This window comes from Gigantopelta aegis, chromosome 8, assembly GCF_016097555.1.
Source record: "Gigantopelta aegis isolate Gae_Host chromosome 8, Gae_host_genome, whole genome shotgun sequence".
In the NCBI taxonomy this organism is placed as follows: Eukaryota; Metazoa; Mollusca; class Gastropoda; order Neomphalida; family Peltospiridae; genus Gigantopelta; species Gigantopelta aegis.
In genome coordinates this window covers 18492425-18512118 of record NC_054706.1, presented here as the reverse complement: position 1 = coordinate 18512118, position 19694 = coordinate 18492425, and the positions used below count along the sequence as shown (strand labels likewise).

Below are 19694 nucleotides of genomic sequence, written 5' to 3'. Positions count from 1 at the left end.
AAGTACTCGAATTTTGTGCGGAACTAGGGTAGTCATAGACGCTACCCGTTATCTCAGAAACGAGCAGCTTGACCCCCATTTTTTTCTGATTCACTTTAAAGGAAACATGACACGAGACCATATTATAGCTCATTTTAAAAGAAAAATGATATAAAAATAATATACAAATAACTTTATAACAATAAAATACGTGTAGTCAACTTAAAATGAAGAAATTACGCTAATCAGTATCAAAGTACGATTTATGCATATTTCTTCGTGAGCGTTCGGAAAAAAAGGGAAGTGACGTCAGAGCCGCTGTACTCTTCCATTGTTGTTAACTGTTTATATATGGAGTAAGGGGCTTACGATCTTTTCAGAAGTCAGAGGCTAAATCCATAGTGGGCGTGCCTGAACCTTTTTGGATAGGGGCACGTTAATACAGTTCCCAGTTCCCAGTTCAACAGTGCCGTACTGCGCGGCCTTTGGGTGTAAAAATAAACAGTTTAAACGATCGGGATTGTCTTTTTATGGTTTTCACAAGGATGGTATCCGAAGAAAGACGTGTGTATTTTATCGCAAAAGAAAAGATTGGACACCAACACCGCATAGTACTTTGGTGTCGGCCCATTTACAGCCCGGAGCCCGAACGTTACCCGGAGACAAAAACAGTACTCGGTTGCGAATGCCGAGGTGTACATTGTACATATTTGGCACAAAGATACACCTCAGCATGATGTATTTATATATGTTAAAACAAAAATGTAGAATTTTTTTTTTTTTTTTTTTTTTTGAAAAAAAAAGATTTTTCATGTTAGGGCTGTAGGCCTACATAACAAAATCTGTATTCACCGTCCGAAGAAGGAAACGTCAACAAGTAATTAAATATGGCATATACATCTCAGTACGATGTATTTAAATATGTTTTTAAAAAACGTGTAGAAAACAATAATAATTTTAAATATGTTTTTAATCTTTGGGCGGAATACGTCACAAAAACGTTCCTCATCGCCCGAAGCCCCAAAGCAACACGAAGTTCAATACAAAATAAACCATTACTGTCGGTGTCGAAATAACTATTATGTTTCATCCACGGGCTGACTTGAGAATCGGAGTGTTGTTTTAGTTAATTGGTCCTTTCTTTCCGTGGCCTGCACATGTGATTCCTGATTGGCAGGTGTATATTGCAGGGTTATCGACCAGGTAAGTGATTACCACGGTCTAGAGATACGTACAAAATACGTGCCAGTTCTTTTAAGATCACAGGGTATTGTGGCGTAACCTGTCGCGACTATAGTACAATGTTAATGAACATTATCAGCCGCCCTGCTTCATTACTGTAAATAATGCTGTAAAACCCTTGATTAAGTAGACTTTCCCATCTAAAATTACAAAACTGACCAATTACGTAGTACCAAAGAAAAGAAAATTATCACTTGGGTATCGTGAGTGGTCGTTTTTACTCTAACGCACCCTACCAATAGGCCTAATAATATGCTACTTTTTTTATGAGAGAAAAATACTATAACCCCATTTCGTTCTATTGATGCAAATAGAAATATATTTAGTTTAAAAGTTGATTATACTCTCAAGTCATTTATGTTGTTTTACAAGCCAGGTTAATGAAAGTGAAGCGCCTTGTCGTAAATTAGAGCGTTTGTTTACACTGTGCATACAGATTTCATTATGTACAGCCCGAACATGAAAAATGCGATATTTTCAACAAAAAAAACCCCAAAAAATGTTTGTCCTACATTTATATTTTTTACATATTTAAATACATCATATCGAGGTGTATCTTTATGCTAAATATGAACAGTATACACCTCGGCATTAGCATCCGAGTTTTGGTTTTGTCTCCGGGTTACTTTCGGGCTCCGGGCTGTAAATTGGTCGACCGGTCTGGTCTGGCACCATCAGTTTCTCCACCCTCTGACTCGCTATCCGTTTTTTCTTCAGTATCACTGTTGTAAGTAAATGTGTGTCTTTCTTCATTTACTAACAGCTCATATTGATACGGCAAAACGTTTTGCGAACGAACACTCATTGTTTTGGTAAGCTGTGCAAGTCTTAGATTCTTTATGAGTGGTACGGACTAATGCTTTTAAGTGTAAGGCTTCAGATCAAGCGACGCGTCTCTGACGTCACGGACCTCGTGACTGCCCTGCTCATTAAAGATCGGCAATTTCCGCTAAGAGCTCGTATCTGGGGTTCTTTTATGGAGATATTTTAAGTAATTAATTTGTTATAAAAATTTTTTTTAGGTGATTCAATTTATAATTAATTGTACATGGTTGGTGCCAAATATGGTTTACGTGACATGTTTCCTTTAAGTGTGAGGGGTGGTAGTATTTATATCCGTGGCGTTTATGTCGGTTGATACGTTGCAGGTAGGAGTTTTAGCCACATATGTTACTATTGTCGTCTATGGGATTTGATTTGGTAGTACACACCCTATAGGTCATGGCTTTCAGAAATAGTTGTATTCTTGGACACTAATGTTGAAATCATTATTAAAATAGACTTATAGCCTTTGTAGAAATTATCTGTAGTCTGACCGGCTCACCAACAGGCATACAGAGAGACACAAAGAGAGAAAGAAAGAGAAAGAAAGAAAGAGAAAGAAAGAAAGAGAAAGAAAGAAAGAAAGAGAAAGAAAATTATTACCTTAGGTATATTTGTATACTTGAAATACTTTGAATGAGTATTAAGTACAAATGAAACATAATTTTGAAATAAACTGGTACTGCAGTGTTTTCCAGTGACTGAACGTTCTACAAGTCATAATTACATGTCATTGTCTATAGATGCTTAAAAGATAGTTTGTTTTGTTTACCTACACCACTGGAGCACATTGATTTATTATCATTTGCTAACTGATTGTCAACCATTTGGTAATTTTAACATATAGTCTTAGAGAATAAACCCAGTACAGTTTTAATTAGTAGCAAAGGATATTTCATATGGACCATCCCACAGACAGAATAGCACATACCATGATCTTTGACATATACCAGTGATGGTGCACTGGCTGGAAAGAGAAATAGACCAATAGGCACACCAATGGGGATCGATACTAGACTGACCGTGCATCAGCGCTTTACCACTGGGTTAAGTCCCACCTCTACTTTGAAATGAGTATCAAGTACAAACAAAATATCATTCGTACTGCCAGGCTTTCCAGTGACTGATCATTCTACGAGTTATACGTCAGTGCCTATAATAGATGCTTAAAAAAGTTAAAAGTTAAAGTTTGTTGTGTTTAATGACACCACTAGAGCACGTTGATTAATTAAGCATTTGGTAATTCTGACACATAGTCATCAGAGGAAATCTGCTACATTTTTTTCTTAATGCAGCAAGAGATCTTTTTTATGCACTTTCCCACAGACAGGACAGCACACACCATGGCCGTTGACCAAGTATGGTGCACTGGTCGGAATGAGAAAAAACCCAATCAGTTGAATGGATCCATCGAGGTGGTTCAATCCAGCAACACAAGAAACTCAAGCGAGCACTCAACCGACTGAGCTAAATCCCACCCCCTAGACACTTCAAGTGACCACTGTTAATGAAGGAGTGAAGGAAATATTTTATTTAACAACACACCCAACACGTTTTATTTATAGTTATATGGTGTCGGACATATGGTTAAGGACCACACAGATATTGAGAGAGGAAACCCACTGTTGCCACTTCATAGGCTACACTTTTCGATTAGCAGCAAGGGATCTTTTATATGCACCATCCCACAGACAGGATAGTACATACCATGGCCTTTATTACACCAGTTGTGGGGCACTGGCTGGAAGGAGAAATAGCCCAATTTGCCCACTGACGGGAATCGATCCCAGATAGATCACGCATCAGACGAGTGCTGTACCACTGAGCTACGTCCTGCCCTCACTGTTAATGAAAGCATTACACTAGTATCCGTGGAGTCACTACACACACTGTTATATCATACAGCTACTTACATCGACCACTATCCCAGTCTGTAAGATAATCATCTCAAACTCGTGGAGTCACTACACACACTGTTATATCATACAGCTACTTACATCGACCACTATCCCAGTCTGTAAGATAATCATCTCAAACTCGTGGAGTCACTACACACACTGTTATATCATACAGCTACTTACATCAACCACTATTCCAGTCTCTAAGATAATCATCTCAAACTCGTGGAGTTATTACACACACTGTTATATCATACAACTACTTACATCAACCACTATTCCAGTCTGTAAGATAATCATCTCAAACACGTGGAGTCACTACACACACTGTTATGACATACAGCTACTTACATCGACCACTATTCCAGTCTGTAAGATAATCATCTCAAACACGTGGAGTCACTATACACACTGTTATAACATACAGCTACTTACATCGACCACTATCCCAGTCTGTAAGATAATCATCTCAAACACGTGGAGTCACTACACACACTGTTATAACATACAGCTACTTACATCGACCACTATTCCAGTCTGTAAGATAATCATCTCAAACTCGTGGAGTTATTACACACATTGTTATAACATACAGCTACTTACATCAACCACTATTCCAGTCTCTAAGATAATCATCTCAAACTCGTGGAGTTATTACACACAGTTATATCATACAACTACTTACATCAACCACTATTCCAGTCTCTAAGATAATCATCTCAAACTCGTGGAGTTATTACACACACTGTTATATCATACAGCTACTTACATCAACCACTATTCCAGTCTGTAAGATAATCATCTCAAACTCGTGGAGTTATTACACACACTGTTATATCATACCGCTACTTACATCAACCACTATTCCAGTCTCTAAGATAATCATCTCAAACTCGTGGAGTTATTACACACAGTTATAACATACAGCTGCTTACATCGACCACTATTCCAGTCTGTAAGATAATCATCTCAAACTCGTGGAGTTATTACACACAGTTATAACATACAGCTGCTTACATCGACCACTATTCCAGTCTGTAAGATAATCATCTCAAACTCGTGGAGTTATTACACACACTGTTATATCATACAGCTACTTACATCAACCACTATTCCAGTCTGTAAGATAATCATCTCAAACTCGTGGAGTTATTACACACACTGTTATATCATACCGCTACTTACATCAACCACTATTCCAGTCTCTAAGATAATCATCTCAAACTCGTGGAGTTATTACACACACTGTTATAACATACAGCTACTTAGATCGACCACTATTCCAGTCTGTAAGATAATCATCTCAAACTCGTGGAGTTATTACACACACTGCGGTTATAACATACAGCTGCTTACATCGACCACTATTCCAGTTTGTAAGATAATCATCTCAAACTCATGGAGTTATTACACACACTGTTATAACATACAGCTACTTACATCGACCACTATTCCAGTCTGTAAGATAATCATCTCAAACTCGGACACCGGGAACCGCGTGTTGATAGTCGCCATGGTTCCCAGTCAGCCATTTTGGTAGGGCAGCATTGAACTCTTGGCTTTTGTCTTTCCTGTTACATCTTTATCTATGGAAGAAAACAAAGTAGAAACACTGTCAATTTGTTTTACATTAAACATCAAAATATGTATTCCAGACTCTTTCACTATAATACAGTGATAGAAACAAGCAAAAATTTTCACTTGTCCATGGGATAAGTGCAGGTAAAAATCTACTTGTCTGCCAATATTTCCACTTGTCATAGGCATCAGTGGCAGGGGTACACAAGCCCACTCGCAACTTGTCCACCGGATAACCAATGAGGTACCTTATGCTTGTCTAAGTAAATTTTCACTTGTCAGGACAAACGGACAAGTGCTTATTTTGGTCACTGTAATACTAAATCCAAATCTATATGGAGACTGGATGTCGCTCAGTTGTCGAGAACTCACTTAAGGTACAACAGGTTCAGCATCAAATGCACTCACACAGTATCCTTTGACTGGTAGGTACACCAAAGGCTGTGATATGTATCCTTGGTGCCTTTTGGTAGTGGTGACAGCAGCAGACTCTCATCTCATTGTCAAGATCAAGTGATGAAATAAAATAACCATATGTTGGACACCAAATAGCTGTAAGTGCAAGATTATGCATAGGTGACGCTAAATACATATTGCATTTCCTTCCTCTCCTTGCCTGGTTGGAGAGTTTCAAAATAAGAATCCTGCAATTCACTTTGTTCACCACCTGAAAAGCTACCAATAAAATGTGAACAAGTATAAACTGAATGAGTATAAAATGATAAAAATCTTACACAAAGATGGTGTTTTATCCCAGACTCATGTGTGTAGTGTTGCGACTGCGTGATTGTTCCCGTCTCTCCATAATTACCTCAAAGACTCCATTCCAGTGGTGGTATGGCCTAGATGTCACCATCATGATAATGATTCTCTCCCAGGTCTGACAGCATAACGAGCACAGAATGGACACGTACACTAACGAGCACAGAATGGACACGTACACTAATAGGTCATCATTTCTCCATCACCACGGAGATCTCACAACAAATCACTGCTACAGATCGGTGGAAGATAAGGTGGCCATGTTAATAGAGTGGGTGGGCAATTACAAATGGATAGACAGACATACTGATGGATGGACAGATGGACATACAGATGGAGGGAAGAATGGATTGATATATGGATAAAGAGATGGATGGGTGAATGGGTAGTTGAGCTGGTGGATGGATAGGTGAAAGGATGGATGGATGGATGGATGGATGGATGGATGGATGGATGGATGGATGCATGGTTGGTGATAGATGGATGGATAAATGGATGGATGGATGGATGGATGGATGGATGGTTGGTGATAGATGGATGGATAAATGGATGGATGGATGGATGGATGGATGGATGGGTGGGTAGATGGGTGGGTGGCTGGATGAGCTGGAATATGGATGGATCAATGGATGCATGGATGGGTTAATGGATGGGCAGGTGAATGGATGGGTCGGTGTATGGATAGTATGGGTAAATTGTGGACGGGTGGGCAAATGGATAAATGAATAGATGGATAAAAGAATTGGTGGATGGCTGAATGGATGTGTGGATGGTTGATGGATGGATGGATTGATGAATGGATGGAAGGATGAATGGATGGATGGTAGGATGGGTGGATGGATAGGTTGATGGATGGATTTTGCGTGGGTGGGCGGATGGATGGATGGATGGATAAGGGGCATTGGTGGATGTATGGGTGGATGGATGGATGGTTGGATGGACAGACGGATGGACAGATGGACAGACCAACGGACAGATGGACGGATGGATGGATGGATATATGGGTGAGTGAATGGATGGATGGATGGACAGGTTGATGTATTGATGGTTAGTTTTGTTTTGTTTTATTTAACGACACCACTAAAGCACATTTGGTAATTTGACATTTAGTCTTAGAGAGGAAACCCGCTACATTTTTCCATTACTAGCTAGGGATCTTTTATATGCACCATCCCACAGACAGGATACCACATACCATGGCCTTTGATATACCAGCTGTGGTGCACTGGCTGGATCAAGAAATATGGATGAATGAATGGATGGATGGATGGATGGATGGATAGATGGGTGGATGGATGGGTGGGTGGATGAGCTGGAATATGGATGGATGAATGGATGCATGGATGGAAGAAAGCATTTATGCATGGATTGAAAGATGAAAGCTTGGATGAAATGATGACTGGATGGATGGAAGGAAGCATGGATGGATGGATGGATGGATGGATGAATGGACATGGATGGGTTGATGGATGAACAAATGAATGGATTGGTGGGCAGATGGATGGATGAGTGGATTTTGGATGGGTGGGCGGATGGATAGATGGATGAATGGATAGGATTGGTGGATGGGTGAATTGCTGACTGTATAGGTGTATGGATGGGATAGATGGATGGATGAATGGGTGAATAGATAGATGGATGCATGAATGGGTGAATGGATGGATGGATGGATGGATGGATGGATGGATGGATGGATGGATCGATGGTTGGATGGATGATGGATGAATGGATGGTTGGATGGTAGGATGGATGGATGGATGGCTGGCTGCCTGGCTGGCTGGCTGGCTGGCTGGCTGGCTGGCTGGATGTTTATCATACAGTGTTTGAACCAGTCTACAGAATGTGTTTTTCATTATTTCTGGCTGAATTGAGTCTAGATTTCTTTTTAAACTTGAAAGTTTATACAGATACCCATGCTGTATAGACTTTTTGTATCTGTGGATCTTCAACCCATATTCCATATATGAATGTTCAGTTAAAATAGTTCCACTGTGCTGAGATAACAAAACTCCAACAAAGACTGAGCAATCAAACAAAACTGCTCATCGTAACATTTGACATAACAGAATAATGTTGAAATTTGACAGTGTTTGAAATATGGTTTACATCCTTGTTATAATTATAAGAAATATAAATGGCCAAGTAATTAAACCTTTCATAACGTGCTGGTGTGCAGCGTGCCGCTAATTAAATAACATCATGGACATGACGGTGCGCTGCTATTACTATACCTACTTTTGCTGTTGTGTAAAACACCCCCAATAGTATAATGTACATACACCATGATGTAATCAGTTTATGTATGATGTATTTATAGATGTACTTCAGGGCCTATGTCTGGTATGTAAACACCCCCAATAGTATAATGTACATACACCATGATGTAATCAGTTTATGTATGATGTATTTATAGATGTACTTCAGGGCCTATGTCTGGTATGTAAACACCCCCAATAGTATAATGTACATACACCATGATGTAATCAGTTTATGTATGACGTATTTATAGATGTACTTCAGGGCCTGTGTCTGGTATGTAAACACCCCCAATAGTATAATGTACATACACCATGATGTAATCAGTTTATGTATGACGTATTTATAGATGTACTTCAGGGCCTGTGTCTGGTATGTAAACACCCCCAATAGTATAATGTACATACACCATGATGTAATCAGTTTATGTATGACATATTTATAGATGTACTTCAGGGCCTATGTCTGGTATGTAAACACCCCCAATAGTATAATGTACATACACCATGATGTAATCAGTTTATGTATGACGTATTTATAGATGTACTTCAGGGCCTATGTCTGGTATGTAAACACCCCCAATAGTATAATGTACATACACCATGATGTAATCAGTTTATGTATGACATATTTATAGATGTACTTCAGGGCCTATGCTTGTTCAGACTCAATCTCTAATGAAAGAAAGAAATGTTGTATTTAACGACACTCAACACATTTTATTTACGGTTATATGGCATCAGACACACAGATATTAAGAGAGGAAACCTGCTGTCGCCGCTTCTTGGGCTACTGTTTTCGATTAGCAGCAAGGGATCTTTTATATGCACTATCCCACACAGGGTAGTACATACCATGGCCTTTGATATACCAGTCGTGGTGTACTGGCTGGAACGAGAAATAGCCCAATGGGCCCACCAACGGGGATCGATCCTAGACTGACCACGCATTGAGCGAACACTCTATCACTGGGCTACATCCCGCCCCTTTTAGTAGAGTGACAAATTGATTGTGTTATATTTGACTTGAGTCTTCATGTGATAGCTCACCTAGAACCATTCAATTTTAACAGTACTCATGGCAAACATTCAAACATGAATAAAAGAGGAATGCAAGAAAGCAGCATATGAGCGGGGTGAGTGAGTGAGTGAGTTAGTAAGCAAGCTAGTTAATTCATTAATGTAAGAACAAATGAATCAATAATAAGAATACTTTATTTAAAGAAGCTAACTAAATTGGTGCAAAACTATTCTCCTTTGAGATTTTCTCTACAAATCAAATTTAATCAAATCACTTTATTGCATATCAGTTTACAGGATAAATTGGCTATTTGCATAGTATTCTGCTGCATAGAACATTTTAGCATTAAACCAATACAAATTATATATGCATAATTGAATAGCTTTATAAAGACAAATATTGATTAATTGCATGTGAAAACTAAAAATAAATCTTGAAAGTTTTATCATAAAATGTTCCACAAATCTTTAATATTTTACTAGTATACACTACAATAATGTACCAATAATTATATATGCATAGTGATGATTACAATTCTTTTTAAATATATTAAGATTCATAGACTTTTTGACACCAATGGGCAACATCAGCTGACTAAAGCTTTTTCCTGAAGTGTTCCATTTTTGGTTTTGATGCTAAAAGATTTCCCTCATTTGTGGAGCACAAGCCATAGTTAGATTGTATTTTACTGAAGATATTTTGTAGATATGGAGGAGCAATGCCATTAAGAGATTTGTAAACAAGAATAGCTTTTTGGTATTCAATCTTTTTTTGCCCATTGTTAGCCATTTTAATTCTTTAAAGAGGATGATGAATGGATGAAGGCTTGTCTGCATGTAACAACCTATCTGGGCTGGGATGTACCTTAGTGATACAGCACTCACTTAATGCATGGTCAGTCTAGGATCAATCCTCATTTGTGGGACCATTGGGCTATTTCTAGTTCCATCCAGTGCACCACGACTGGTATATCAAAGGCTGTGGTATGTGCACATAAATGATCTCTTGCTATTAATGGGAAAATGTAGCGGGTTTCCTGTCAAAATTACCAAATGTTTGACTTCCAAAAGCTGATGATTAATAAATCAATATCTCTCTTTCCATCACTACTGCTCACTCTGTTGCTCACCCCTTTCTCTCTCTCTCTCTCTTCCCTCCCACTCTCTCACTCCCTCTCTTTTTCTCTCTCTCCTTTCCTCCCTCCCTCCCTCCCTCCCGCTCTCTCTCTCTCTCTCTCTCTCTCTCTCTCTCTCTCTCTCTCTCTCTCTCTCTCTCTCTCTCATTCCCTCCCACTCTCTCTTTTTCTTGCTCGATCATTTTCTCCTACTCCTCTTTTTCTCCCTCCCCTCTATTCTTTTTCACTGCCTCCCCCCCCCCCCCCCGCCCCCTCAACATATCTCTCTCTGACTCATTTCTTCAAGCACAAATAACCAGAAGATGCATTAAAAGACAAAAAGAAATGAAAACGGAACACAATTTAAAACATGCGACCTAGAGCAGCGACATGGAATTTGATTTCAGCCTCAACACGTCTGACGGCGACTTAATTACGACTGCGGCATTGTAAATCACACACGGCTTCAAAGACCCACACAACACATGTAATGAGATTCATGTGCTGAAAAAATGCATATTGGAGAAAACGCATTCTTCCGATTAAAAGCCTTTTCTAAAGACAAGCCCTGCGAACTTTTAAACACAGATCAATAGTCATTAGTTGAAGATGGTTATGAAGTTAGCTCCCTTTAGGAGATGCCATCTAGATTCTATCTCTTAGATTGAAGAGCTCTTAGTCTAAATCTTTCTCCTTTTTTTTTAATACAGCATATAGTTTTAATTATGGAATATGAAAACTCTCTATTTTTCTTGTTGAAAATCTGAGATATTTCATTATCATGTATAATCCATCATAATAAAAGGTGGAAAAAATGCAAGGAATGCTGTTTAAGATCCCCAAAGGACAGTGTTTAATCATCAAAGGACCGTGTTTAATCATCGGTTTTACAACGGTCACTAGGCTGAGTGAGTGTAGGAGACAGAATTTATTAGTGTCATCTGCAAATGGAAACCATACAAAATATCCAGGAAAGAGAGATAGTGCCTTTAAAATTAAAGGCATAGACCCTAGTTTTAACTCGTAAAAATGGACACTAAGTTTAGTTAATGTACACACTTGAATAAAGTTACAACAGAGTGAAACAAGAGTCTGTGACGTTAAAACTGGGAAATAGCCTTAAAAAATAGACTAGAACTCGAATCAATAACTTCTTAGACGCACACGCATTTATAAAAATATGAAAATTGCATTTTGTGGTATTTAAAACAACAGAATGACCAGAAACATGTCGGTTCTATGGAAATGCATAATCTAAACAATAAAATATAAGTATGTTGTTGTTGTTTTTCAGTGATCATAAATGGCTCCAATAGTGAAAAATCTGCTTTAGTGTCTAAAAACTAGGGTCTGTCATTTTAAACAAGAATTTTGTGTAATTAAATGTCTTTTGTGTCACTCAAATATATATTCATAAATGTTCTTATAAATGCATGTCAAATTTAGTTTTCTAATTGAACAATTTCTTTTAATAAATTTTAATTTAATCCATTTTAATGTTTAAAGATGCACCGAGACAGACATTTATAAATGTAGCTATAATATAAACCAAGATTCTTTGATCTAGGAACTTATAGTTTGTGAATAATGGACCTAAACATAAAAACTTAACATTCAGTTACACACCAAAACATAATGTTGGAATTAATAAAACACAAAGGGTTATGTCATCGTCGTGAAAAACAGGCCTCGGTGGCGTCGTGGCAGGCCATCGGTCTACAGGCTGGTAGGTACTGGGTTCGGATCCCAGTCGAGGCATGGGATTTTTAATCCAGATACCGACTCCAAACCCTGAGTGAGTGCTCCACAAGGCTCAATGGGTAGGTGTAAACCACTTGCACCGACCAGTGATCCATAACTGGTTCAACAAAGGCCATGGTTTGTGCTATCCTGCCTGTGGGAAGCGCAAATAAAAGATCCCTTGCTGCCAATCGGAAGAGTAGCCCATGTAGTGGCAACAGCGGGTTTCCTCTCAAAATCTGTGTGGTCCTTAACCATATGTCTGACGCCATATAACCGTAAATAAAATGTGTTGAGTGCGTCGTTAAATAAAACATTTCTTTCTTTCGTCGTGAAAAGGTGAGACAAAATCAAACCAAGCATTTTGAGAGTACTGCTACAGCAATGTATGTCTCCTACCAGGGCGGGATTTAGCTCAGGCGGTTGAGTGCTCACTTGAGGTGCTTGCGTCGTATTCAGAATCGATTGGGGTTTTTCTTGTTCCAGTGCACCATAACTGGACAAAGGCCATGGTATGTGCTATCCTGTCTGTGGGAAAATGCATATAAAAGATCCCTTGCTGCATTAGAAAAAATGTAGTGGGTTTCCTCTGATGACTACGAGTCAGAATGACCAAATGTTTGACATCCCATAGCCGATGATTAATTAATCAATGTGCTTTCTTCTTTTTTTTGTCTCCTGCCAGGCCCAACAAATTATCTTATCTACTAAGTTCAAGGGCCATAACTTTGTCAAAATAAAGGATATATGAAACCTATAGTCCCTTACGGTTGGAGAGGTAGGGAAATAATAATAAATGTTATGCTAGGATCAGCCTACTAACTGCCAGCACAAAGTGGCCAATTGTCTGCTCTCACGTCTTCTACAACTGTATTAGTTGTTAATCTGAGCTTGCACCCGTCATAAGTCAGGAGTTGGGGAAATAACAATATAACCATCGAGTTGGCCAACTTCATCTTGGCAGTTGACAGTCTGAGCCTAGCATTAGGCACCATATACCTATAGCTGTAGTTGAGACAGAGGGAAAAAACCATCAAAGCATATATCCACAATGAGGATTCGATCCTTTGAACCAAGCACTTCAGGCAAGCACTCAACCAACTGAGCAATATCCCACCACGTTTGACATCCAATAATTAGTTAATCAATGTGCTCTAGTGATGTCGTTAAACATTTAGGGCAGAATTTACAAAGCATGTTTATGCTTGAACACTTACATGTGTAAAAAAAAAACAGGCTTCGTAAATTTGGACCTTACTTTTTTTGCTTTAAAATTCTTCTGTTCTTCTGTTTAACGCAGCCTACATTCCACGACCTCGGTGCTACAAGCAGCTGACCACTGGTCTTTACTACCGAAATGAGAAATTGTCAGTCGTATGTAGCGAGAAAATTGAATCAGTCCTATCATCGGCAAATCTGTGTATACGTCGAATTGGTTTATGGGCCCCACGATACTTCATAAGACTGGAAAGTAATTGTCCCGTTTAGCAATCAGTGCAAACCAGCACATTTCATCAATGGTAAATGATACCAGTCCAGACAACATAGATATCTGGGTCACGTCCAGTGGTAAATAAAACCGATTGATAACTGGGACACATCAAACTTAAAGATTTAATACACTATTTTTGTAAACCAGGAAAGGAAAAGAATATATGAAAAAGTTAATAGTTTGGTTGGTTAACATGGATAACATATGTTAACATACTGTAATTTTAGGTTTCAGAGAAAACCATTTACATTTTTCCATTAGCAGCAAAGGGATCTTTCATATGCACTTACCCATAGACAGGACAGCACATACCATGACCTTTAATATACAGGGGGAAATATTAAAAATATCTCAGGTAACCGGAAGTCAGTTTGCATGATTTTTACCTAGGCAACCAATTGTTCAGTTACGCAAGTTAAACTTATATAAATATATAATAGTTCCTTTATCTTGTACATAGTTCCTTTATTTTACATAATTATTTTTAGGCAGCTGGATAAAATGTTTTCCAAACTAATTATCCATAGAATAAATTAACATCATCTGACATCACATACATAAAAAAAAATAAAAAAAAATATTAAAAAAATCTTCTTTTAATTTAAACTCCCCAGTTCCAACCCAATCCCTTTCTCTCAATTTTATGGTTTTAGGAACAGACCTTCAGCTAGATAATAACAGGAATAATTAACATTATATCAAATATCAACATGCAAAATGGTATGAATTTGAAGCAACAATATCGTCAAATATTTTTATTAGCAAAATGCTAACAACTTAACATTGATTTTTGTGAAAATGTCGTTTATCGTAAAATGAGTTGACATGCCCTGGAGAATGATTTCGTGAACGCACGCCATCCCAATGTAAAGGGATTCATTCATTAACACAAATTCCTGCACGGCCTAAAACATTATGGGTCATTTCATTATTAAGGTTGTAGTGCACCCACTGATAGTTTTCCCACATTATTCGATTACAACATGTGTAAGCTACAGATTTTATACAATGCTTAATATCTTTAATTAATTTCAATTTAGATTTATGTCTGTACTTCGAGTTATGATTCAAGCACACAATCCTGGGCATGTTTGTACATTTATCAGCAATATTAGCTGTTTGTGTCTGTTAAAAAAGGAAAGTTAAAGTTAATGTGTTTTTTGTTAGGTGACACCACTAGAGCACATCGATTTTGTAATCAGTGGCTACTTAATGTTAATTCTGACAGTCTTAGAAGAAGGAAATGTTTTATTTAACGACACACTCAACACATTTTATTTACAGTTATATGGCATCGGACATATCGTCAAGGACCACACGCAGATATTGAGAGAGGAAACCCGCTGTCGCCACTTCATGGGCTACTCTTTTTGATGAGCAGCAAGGGATCTTTTATATGCACCATCCCACAGACAGAATTGTATGTACCACCGTCTTTGTTACACCAGTTGTGGAGCACTGGCTGGAACAAGAAATAGTCCAATGGACCCACCGATGGGAATCGATCCTAGATCGATCACGCATCAGGTGAGTGCTATACCACTGAGCTACATCCCGGCCCCCCCTCCCCCCAGTTTTAGAAGAAACCTATTAAAAAAAAATTCCATCAGCAGCAAAGGATCTTTAATATGCACTTTTCCACAGACAGCGACAAACGACACAGCACATACCATAGCCCTTGATATACCAGTGAAGAGGAATGTGAATGAGAACTATTTTAACATGCCTCTATACCACTAATGTTTCAGGCATGTCCATCCTGGGTCCCGTCTCTGGACGGGCAGGGACTGGACCCGGGACCGCCAAGGGGAACACTGGCTTGAATGGGAAAAGCATGTCTGGTGTGATTCTACTGACTGAGCTTGACCCTACACTGCCCTGTCCAAGATGAAGGTTAATCAGCCATCAAATTAAGTCGTGAATGGTTGGTCAGGTCCTTCATCAGTTATTACTTCTTGTTGTCATGTAACTGATACTTCTTTTTCGAGACAGAGTTTTAGTTTACAGGGCATTGTTTTCACCATTTTCTCAAGTAAATGCATTTCCTATAAGAAATAGCTTTAGATCCAAACAAAATAACAAATATTTCTAAGACACTACACCACACCACACTACACTAGATTACACACTAGACACACACACAACACACAATGTACACTACACTACACATTACACACTTATACACACTACACGCTTACAGAGAACATTTTGTTCAGAATCTCATCGTGATTCACCACACAAGTATCAGAGATCGCTACACAACTTTAAAACATTAAACAGTAGTTAAGAGTCAATTTTCAATTGCCTAGAAATATTGCTAATCAAGATTTTGAAAACAAACTCTTACACACATACACTCACACTACACACACCACACTACACACACACACACACATGCACACACACACACACACACACACACACCACACACACACACACACACACCAACTACACACACACTAACTATACACACACACTGACTACAAACACATGTTCTTATACTATGATAACATATAACAGAGCCGGTTTAACCTAGTAGCACATGCTACGGGTCCCGTGCTTCAGGGGGCCCCGCAGTGATGTATACATTTATTTTCACCAGGTCATTTTTCCCCTCTCCCCGAGGGGGTTGCACAATATATATCCTGGGAAGAGGACCCCACTGTTATTTGTGCTACAGGCCCCTCGGATCCTTAAACTGGCTCTGACATATAAATATATATCCTGGGAAGAGGACCCCACTGTTATTTGTGCTACAGACCCCTCGGATCCTTAAACTGGCTCTGACATATAAATATAAACACGCAATCATACAAAGTGTGTTGTCACTCTTATTTACCGCTATTTATGTAAAAAAATCAATAGTTTCGTTCTTGTTGAAAATTCGAAATTGATGAGAACAGTATCGCCTAACCTACACATACTAATAGGTCACGCTGACTGCTGAGCACTTATTTCGAAGACAGTTAATGACTAGTGGTTAGAGTGAGAGAGGCTGACCTGAGCCCAGTTTTACGAGGCAATCTTAGCAGTAAGATCAGCTTAAGTACATAACTACCTAATGCACTTCAGATGATTTTTGATAAGCGGTTGATCTAGGATCGATCCCCGTTGGTGGGCCTATTGAGCTATTTCTCACTCCAGCCAGTGCACCACGACTGATATATCAAAGGCTGTGGTATGTGCTATCCTGTCTGTGGGATGGTGCATAATATAAAAGATCCCTTGCTGCTAATGTAAAAATGTAGCGGGTTGCATCTCCATGACTGTGTCAAAATGACCATATGTTTGACATCCAATAGCCGATGATCAATACATCTGTGCTCTAGTGGTGTCGTTAAACAAAAAAAACTTTTTAAAGCTGATCTTAGTGGTAAGGCTGCTTCGTGAAACTGGGCTCAGGTCTGTATTTTGTGGTAACCTGTAAATGGGTTACCAGACACACTGCTTATTTCAATGCCTGGACTTACATCCTACCTCATGCCCACCCCCCTCTTCTACCAACCTGATGTCACTGTGGCCCTGGTAACCTGTAAATGGGTTACCAGACACACTGCTTATTTCAATGCCTGGACTATCATCCTACCTCATGCCCACCCCCCTCTTCTACCAACCTGATGTCACTGTGGCCCTGGTAACCTGTAAATGGGTTACCAGACACACTGCTTATTCCAATGCCTGGACTTACATCCTACCTCATGCCCACCCCCCTCTTCTACCAACCTGATGTCACTGTGGCCCTGGTAACCTGTAAATGGGTTACCAGACACACTGCTTATTTCAATGCCTGGACTTACATCCTACCTCATGCCCACCCCCTCTTCTACCAACCTGATGTCACTGTGGCCCTGGTAACCTGTAAATGGGTTACCAGACATACTGCTTATTTCAATGCCTGGACTTACATCCTACCTCATGCCCACCCCCCTCTTCTACCAACCTGATGTCACTGTGGCCCTGGTAACCTGTAAATGGGTTACCAGACACACTGCTTATTCCAATGCCTGGACTTACATCCTACCTCATGCCCACCCCCCTCTTCTACCAACCTGATGTCACTGTGGCCCTGGTAACCTGTAAATGGGTTACCAGACACACTGCTTATTTCAGTGCCTGGACTTACATCCTATGTCATGCCCACCCCCCTCTTCTACCAACCTGATGTCACTGTGGCCCTGGTAACCTGTAAATGGGTTACCAGACACACAGTGCTGCTTATTTCAATGCCTGGACTTACATCCTACCTCATGCCCACCCCCCTCTTCTACCAACCTGATGTCACTGTGGCCCTGGTAACCTGTAAATGGGTTACCAGACACACTGCTTATTTCAATGCCTGGACTTACATCCTACCTCATGCCCACCCCCCTCTTCTACCAACCTGATGTCACTGTGGCCCTGGTAACCTGTAAATGGGTTACCAGACACACTGCTTATTTCAATGCCTGGACTATCATCCTACCTCATGCCCACCCCCCTCTTCTACCAACCTGATGTCACTGTGGCCCTGGTAACCTATAGGTTAAGACACATTTGTATTCCCATTATTGGTGTTATAAAACCCACACAACATAAGACTCACAGATACTATGTTGTATCATTCATGTCACTGTACTGGTACTGTATGTGTATTTAACCAACACACAACTGATCACAATTTAGGCTGTGTAATTTTACTTTAATGAGATGTTAGTGGAGAACAAAGTTCCATTCTACACGTCTCAACATGTGGTGACCTCCTGGCAACCTCCTGGTAACATCCTGGAAACCTCCTGGTAACCTCCTGGTAACCTCCTGGTAATCTGAACAACAGGGCAGGACGTAGCCCAGTGGTAAAATGCTCTCTTGATGCACAGTCAGTCTGGGATCAATTCCCATCAGTGGGCACACTGGGCTATTTCTCCTTCCAGCTAAAGCTGTGGTATGTGCTATCCTGTCTGTGGGACAGTGTATATAAAACAACCCTTGCTACTACTGGAAAAATTTAGCCGGTTTCATCTCTAAGACTATATGTCAAAATTGCCAAATGTTTGATATCCAATAGCCAATGATTAATAAATCAATGTGCTCTAGTGGTGTCCTTAAACAAAAAACAACAAAAAATCCTGAATTACTTTTCTGTGACTTATTTTGATGCCTGCAAGTGGGTTTACTCGATAATCATTAAGTATTGATTTGAAGGAGAACATGGGATGTTGGAATGCTAGCGTTTATAAAATGCCAAAATGGAAGATACATGCATTAGGTGTGGCTGTTGAGATCATGGAAATTTTTTTAAATATAAACTGATTCTGCATTTTGAGTTTTGGGTGGGTGGGGGAGGATGGATGAAAAAAAAAAAAACTCTTTTGAAAAATAAAAAGTTCTGAAAATGATTTTTATTTTAACTTATTTTCCTGCTTACATCCAATCAAGGTTCAAGCACGCTGTCCTGGGAACACACCTCAGCTATCTGGGCTGTCTGTCCAGGACAGTGGGTTAGTTGTTAGTGGTTAGTGAGAGAGAAGAGGGTGTAGTGGCCTTATACCTACTCATTGAGTCATTAAACCTCACTCTGGGAGCGAACCGATACCGGGCTGCGAACCCTGTACCTACCAGCCTTATTTTTTTAGTGTTAATTGACAACAATGAAAATCACTCCTCTACCACTCTCCTAACTAAGTATAGACAGATTGTTAATTGACTGAATGTTTAAAGCCGGCAATTGTCAATGAACTCAAGTTAATCAGAACATCACTAACAGCCCCACTAGCTCAGGAATGGTAAATAATTCAGTGGGGGTCACAGAGGA

General features: G+C 39.4%; 1 protein-coding gene across 1 annotated transcript in view; it reads right to left on the bottom strand.

Annotated features, from left to right (window-relative positions):
- Window positions 1-13802, bottom strand: part of LOC121380068 (rhomboid-related protein 3-like) — a 79343-nt gene extending 65541 nt beyond the window's left edge. Inside the window, exons 1-2 of the mRNA XM_041508811.1 lie at window positions 13670-13802; window positions 5382-5527 (exon numbers count right to left, since the gene is read on the bottom strand). Of these exons, the coding sequence (XP_041364745.1) occupies window positions 5382-5456 (75 nt within the window). The 5' untranslated portion in view covers window positions 5457-5527; window positions 13670-13802. The remainder of the gene's footprint in view (window positions 1-5381; window positions 5528-13669) is intronic.
- Window positions 13803-19694: the final 5892 nt, after the last annotated feature.